The sequence below is a fragment of the Ochotona princeps genome, chromosome Y, assembly GCF_030435755.1.
Source record: "Ochotona princeps isolate mOchPri1 chromosome Y, mOchPri1.hap1, whole genome shotgun sequence".
NCBI classification, from domain to species: Eukaryota; Metazoa; Chordata; class Mammalia; order Lagomorpha; family Ochotonidae; genus Ochotona; species Ochotona princeps.
In genome coordinates this window covers 27,384,374-27,391,087 of record NC_080866.1, presented here as the reverse complement: position 1 = coordinate 27,391,087, position 6,714 = coordinate 27,384,374, and the positions used below count along the sequence as shown (strand labels likewise).

At 50.4% G+C, this 6,714-nt stretch overlaps 1 protein-coding gene across 1 annotated transcript; it reads right to left on the bottom strand.

Moving 5' to 3' along the window:
- Positions 1–1,816: 1,816 nt before the first annotated feature.
- LOC131478739 (uncharacterized) lies at positions 1,817–6,132 on the bottom strand. The gene is given in 5 exon segments (XM_058659312.1): positions 1,817–1,935; positions 2,224–2,301; positions 2,304–3,230; positions 3,233–3,851; positions 3,853–6,132. Coding segments are annotated over 5 exon segments (4,023 nt in total).
- Between the last annotated feature and the right edge of the window lie 582 nt (positions 6,133–6,714).

The window sequence follows — 6,714 nt, the reverse complement described above, 5'->3', positions numbered from 1 at the left end:
TGGTCTAGTCTTTCTCTCAGTTTATTTAATGTCTCAGTAACTATGCCTGTCTGATCCGTATAAAAGCAACACTTTTCTTTTAGGGCTGCACACAATTCTCCTTCTTTTAGAAGAAGCAGGTCTAATCCTCGTCTATTTTGTAACACCACTTCAGATAAGGAAGTTAGAGAGTCCTTGAGGACCTGTACTGACTTTTCTAGAGCTCTTAAATCTTCATCCATTGCATCATGGAGGAACTGATGCTGGTCTGTACGGTGCAGGGCTGTTGCCCCGGTTCCTATGCTGGCTGCGACTCCTCCTGTTTTTAATAAAATGGCTAAGGTCAAGGAAACAGGCTCTCGTTTGATTCGGTTGGGATGCTCGTAGGCTGCAAGAATAGCATTGGAGGAATAGTAAGTCATCCTGGGCCACAATCGTACAAGCACACAAAAATCACTGGTAAGATTAAGAATCCTAGCTGAAACACAAGGAGTTAACCCGGTGTTACAAGTCCAATAGGTTCCTTCAGGTGGGGTCAAGTAGTAATCTCCAGGCCTTACCTGGAGAGAGGCATTACAAAGACTCAGTCTCTTAGGTGCTTTACCAATACATAACCCTTTATTTGTGACCTCAGTCAGAGTCAGCTCATGATCCTTCACAGAGCAGGCTGGGGGAGGCGAAGAGTGGGTGGAAGGCTCTAGACTCACAGCGATGCCTTCATAATACGGAGGACTCGGGCTTAAACACAGCCAACAGTCTTTAGCACGATCGGGATCTGAAGCATTCAAAGCTAAATACGCCGCCTTGATTAATTTCAACAGGCGATTTCCGGTGCCTCCGGGAATAGGGGGTGAAGTAACAGCTATGCTAGGAGTGGAAGTGGGCGGTGCTGGAGGAGGCTCATGTAATCTGGATGGGCCCCTCTGATCTGCCAAAACGAAGTTCGGTCCAATGGACTGTGGGAGCCCTTGATTTAGGTGTAGTTTGATCTTGAAGAGAAGCCCTTGATCCTCCCCTGATTTGTACAGACGTAGTCCCCAGGTTCTACCTGTCAGCCAAGGCAAATGGCTTTTTTTACCTTTGGCGGTGAAGGTGACATTTAATTGATTACAAGATGAGGGATTAAAGGTAGCTCTGGTCATTTGTATGTAGTCATTACTTGTCTTAGGTATCCAGTATCCTGTCCCCGTAGTCTTACAGCCCCATGTTTTACAATAGTAGGACTCTGTTCCCCACAAGCAGGGCGTCTGCGGTCCTCTCGAGGACACACATAAAAAGGTTCATCTCGAAGGGACCACCTGAGCAAGGAGTTATAACAGCGGGCTAGGTTAGGGAGAAAACCCAAAGGGCCCCGCCCTCTGAAATTGGAAGGGTAGAATGTCGAGGCTGAGGCAGGGTCTTTATCACTGGCACCCCAATTCTCTAGGCCGGCCACTAGCTGGCAAAGATCAGGGTATAGATTTGGCCACCAAGTTCCTATGGGATGTCGGTCTGACTGTACCTCCCATGCTACCTTACCGGTAGCAGAAATCACCTGCCAAGTTTGTAATTGTGGCAGGTGAGGGCTACTGCATACAAAAGCAACGCAGAAAATTAGGCATGCGATAGTCTTATCTTTAAAGGGTTTTGAGTGCGCTGGACTTTCCATTGCGAAGGTGGAGTGTTGGCGTTTGGGCATTCGGGTCTGGTTGCCTTGACGTGAGAAGCGTGGATCCACGACGCAATCCCGTCTACCTTCAAAGTGGTGGGAGTGTTGAGAAGGACAGTGTAGGGTCCTTTCCAACGCGGTTCCAGCGTCCCGGACTGATGTCGGCGAACCCAGACAGTATCTCCAATCTTATAGGGGTGTGGCACCATAGGGGATGTCTGGGCGTCCTGATAGGCAGCGGCCAGGGGCCCCCAGATGTCCTGGTGCACCAGTTGTAGCGCCCTCAGATGTGCCTGGAGTGGCGTCGCCTGAGTTTGGTTAGAAATGAAATCATTACAAAAATTTATAAGGGGAGTGGGTGCACCATATAAAATCTCAAATGGGGTTAGGCCAAGCGGGCCAGGGGTGTCCCTGGCCCGGTAGAGTGCCAATGGCAGGGACTGTACCCAGTCTTTAATGCTGTTTTCAAGCGTTAATTTGGTCAGAGCCTCCTTGATTGTTCTATTCATTCTTTCTACCTGTCTTGAGCTCTGGGGTCGATATGCACAATGAAGTTTCCAATTGATCCCCAGTGTCTTGGCCACTGACTGACTTACCTGGGAGACGAAGGCAGGCCCGTTGTCCGTCCCTATTACCTGTGGCATTCCATATCATGGGAAGATTTCTACTAGTAGTTTCTTAGCCACCACATTGGCCGTCTCGTTCTTGGTGGGAAAGGCTTCTGCCCATCCTGAGAAGGTGTCTACAAAGACTAGAAGGTATTTGTAACCATACATCCCTGGCTTAACTTCAGTAAAGTCTATTTCCCAATGTTCTCCTGGTCTACGCCCTCTTAGTCTAGCTCCCAATGCCGGTTTTTCCCGACTGGGGTTGACAAGGGTGCAGGCATTACAGTTATCAACAGTCTTCTGCAAGAGTGCCGTTTTACATAGGATGTAGGTGGCTACCTCTTCTCGTTGTAAAACTGACTTCATCTTCTTGACACCTAAATGAGTGAGTCTGTGAATTTGGTCAATCAACTGCTTGGCCACTGCTAGGGGCATCACACGTCTACCTTGATGAACCCAGACCTCTTCCTCTGGGTTTAAACTGGCCTGTAGTCCCTGGACTATATCCAGGTCCTGCTCCGAATATTCCCATTTGGGTTGGGCCTCTGGAGTCTCAGAGCAGGGATCTCTGGTGACTAGGACTTGAGGCCCTGTTGCTGCCTCTCGAGCCGTAGCGTCCGCTAAACGGTTTCCTTTCGCCACCAGGATATCTCCTTTTTGATGTCCTGGACAGTGTATGATACTTAAGGCCTTTGGAAGAAACAAAGCTTTTAGCAGTTCAATAATTTCTTGTCTATTTTTAACAGTTTTTCCCTCAGACGTTAACAGCCCTCTCCTCCGGTATATTTCTCCATGAATGTGGGCAGTAGCAAAGGCGTATCTACTGTCTGTGTATACATTAAGTCTCTTACCTTCCGCCAATTGAAGGGCTTTCGTCAAGGCAATTAGCTCCGCTCGTTGGGCTGACGTCCCTTGCGGTAGGGCGCCAGCCCAAATCACCTGAGAATCGGTAGTCACTGCTGCTCCGGCCCTCCGTTCTCCATTGGCGATGAAGCTCCCGACAGAGGCTGGTCCAGCAGGTCTGGTCGGGTGCCGTGAACTTCGGCCAGGACTTGCTGACAATCATGAGGATCGCTGGTGGCCTCATGGGGTGTTGGCAATAGGGTGGCAGGGTTGAGGGTAGTGACTGGCCCAAACCGAATTCTATCAGTATCCAACAGCATTGACTGGTAGTGAGTCAGTCTAGCATTGGATACCCATCTCTCCGGAGGCTGTCGAATGAGGGATTCAACAGCGTGGGGCGTCAACACAGTCAGGGGCTGCCCCAAGGTCAGTTTGGTGGCATCCTTAACAAGCACTGCCACTGAGGCCACCATCCTGAGACACAAGGGCCACCCAGCAGCCACTGGGTCCAGTTTCTTGGATAAGTAGGCGACAGGGCGCCTCCAAGGTCCAAGTCGTTGAGTAAGGACTCCCTTGGCATATCCCCCTCGCTCATCCAGGAAGAGTTCAAAGGGCTTGGTTAGATCAGGGAGTCCTAATGCCGGGGAAGAGAGCAATTCCTTTTTGATCCTGTCAAACACCCCCTGCTGCTCTGGGGTCCATTCGAAGGGAGTCTCAGATTTTAGCAGTGGGTAAAGGGGGGCCGCCAATTCGGCGAACCCCGGGATCCATCCACAATCGGCAGAACCCGGCGGTGCCAATGAATTATCGTAATTGGCAGCGGTTCTGAGGCACGGGAATGTTGCAAATAGTTTCTTTCCGTGCCTCAGTTAGCCACCGTTGTCCTTCTTTTCGTTTGTAACCTAAGTAAGTCACTTCCTGTTGGCAAATCTGGGCCTTCTTGGCTGAGGCCCGATATCCCAAATGCCCCAATGTCTCTAAAAGAGTTCCTGTGCCCTCCTCGCATTCCCTTTCTGACGAGGCAGCTAAAAGTATGTCATCAACATACTGGAGAAGAATCAGATGGGGGTTTCTTACCCGATAGTCTGCGAGGTCTCGATGTAGCGCCTCGTTGAACAGAGTAGGGCTGTTTTTGAAGCCTTGAGGCAAACGAGTCCAAGTCAATTGTCCTGAGATACCCATTTCCGGGTCCTGCCATTCGAACGCGAACAAGGGCTGACTCTGGGGGCTCAGTCTTAAACAAAAGAAAGCGTCTTTCAAATCCAACACTGTATACCAAATATGAGTAGGTGGCAGGGTGCTGAGAAGATTATAAGGATTTGGCACTGTTGGGTGCATATCTTCGACCCTCTTATTAACCTCCCGTAGATCTTGCACAGGTCTAAAATCATTAGTACCAGGTTTCTTGACCGGCAGCAGAGGGGTGTTCCAAGGGGAACGGCAGGGAGTCAGAATCCCCTGATTTAGGAGTCTCTGGATGTGAGGTTGTATCCCTTCATGGGCCTCATGGGTCATTGGATATTGTCTCACTGCAATCGGCACCGCCGATGCCTTAACATTTATTATGAGGGGAGGTTGGTGCACGGCCATCCCCATTCCCCCAGTCTCTGCCCATGCCAATGGATATTTAGTCAGCCACATAATCTGAGAGTCGATAGCCATGGTCATTGAGTAGTCAGGTTTATCATACAATCGATATTCTTCTTCCAAGCTCAGAGTTAGGACCTGCAAGGGGGCTCCCTCTGGACCAGTAACTGTAGCCCCACCTTTTTCAAAATGTATTTGGGCTTTTAACTTTCCTAATAAGTCTCTTTCCAAGAGTGGGTATGGGCAATCGGGTACATGTAAAAACGAATGAGTAACTCTCCCTGATGCCAATTGTACTTTTCTCTCAGTGGTCCATCGGTATTGTTTTCCCCCAGTGGCCCCCTGCACCCATGCCGTTCGGTCACTTAGAGGCCCAGGTCTTTGATTGAGCACCGAGTGTTGAGCCCCTGTGTCTACTAAGAAGGTTACCGGCTGCCCCCCTACTTGCAAGGTTACCCTGGGCTCAGGGGGAGGCTCATGGCCCCGACTTTCCTAGTCTTCATCCAAAGCCAGAACTCGAGAAGGCTGGTTCACTTCTTTCCGTTGTTCCTTTGCTCTCAGTTTGGGGCAATTTCTGACCCAATGCCCCCTCTCCTTGCAATAGGCACACTGGCCTCGATAGTCTCTAGGTCTGCCCGTCTCCCAGCGCCTATCTGTTCTCCCTGCGCTTGAATTCCTGTTTTCCACTACTGTGGCCAAGAGCCGGCTAAATTCCTTATCGCGCTTTTTATCTCTCTCTTCTGCTTCTTTTCGCAACCTCTCCTCACGCAACTCTGCCTCTTTCTTAAGTCTCTCTTCTTTTTCTTCGGCTGTTTCTCTCTTATTGAAAATCTTCTCAGCCTCCTTTAATAAGTCAGTCAAGCTGTATCCTTGCAAATTTTCTAATCGCTGTAACTTATTCCGAATATCTGGCGCTGACTGCCAAATGAAGGCCATTGCCACATTTACTGCTTGCTCCTCGCTATTGGGATTAAATTGTGTGTACATGCAATAGGCTTCCTTTAATCTCTCTAAGAAACCCGTCGGGGTCTCCTCTGGTTTTTGAATCACCTGCTTTACCTGTGACAAATTGGTCGGGCGTCGCCCGGCACTTCTGAGGCCCGCTATGAGAATCCGGCGATAAAGACGCAGGTGTCCCCTACCTTGGTCGGTGTGAAAATCCCAATCCGGACGCGTCAGAGGGAACGCCTCATCAATTTCATTGGGTAGCTGAGTGGGCCGGCCACCGTCCCCCGGAACATTTTTCCGGGCTTCCATGAACACCCGTTGCCTCTCCTCAGAGGTTAATAGGATCTGTAAAAGCTGCTGGCAATCATCCCACGTGGGCTGATTAGTCAACAGAATAGATTCAATCAACCCAGTCAGCGCAACGGGATCCTTGGAGAAAGGGGGGTTATTCTGTTTCCAATTATAAAGATCAGACGCAGAAAAAGGCCAATACTGCCAGGGACCCTCGGGGCCTCCCATCTGGCACAATGGAAGGGTCACTGACACTTCTCCTGGAACAGCTTCCCTCCTCCCTCTCAGCCTGCCTGCCACGGGGGAGCTGGCGGTGATCTGGTGGTGGTGTCCGCCTCCACTGGGGCAGACGGCTCCAGTCGCTCTGGGGCCCCTGGCGGAGGCTGAGCCGCCGCCTGTGGGGCGGCAGGCTGTGCAGGAGGGACCTGGTATGGAGGGGGTTCCTCATTCAGCAGATCAGCTAGTAAGGTGTCATCCTGAGGAAGGACCGCCTTAACGGAGCCTTTAACTACAGTGGGATATAAGGAGGAGACATTTCCCAATGGTCCGCTTACTCTCTCCTTTCCTGTTGGGAGAAATGGAGACACCCAGGGAGGGGGATTAGTGGCAAGGTTCTCCCACACAGTTACATAAGGGATCTGATCCGGATGGCCTTGGGGACCCTTGTCATACATCCGGTCCTTGACCTGTAAAATAATGGGTAGATGAAAAGTTCCCTCTCATGGCCATCCGACATCAAATGACAGCCATTCAGCTGCACAAAGGGTCCTCCATTTCTTCTTTTTCACATCCACGGAGAGGCTATGACCC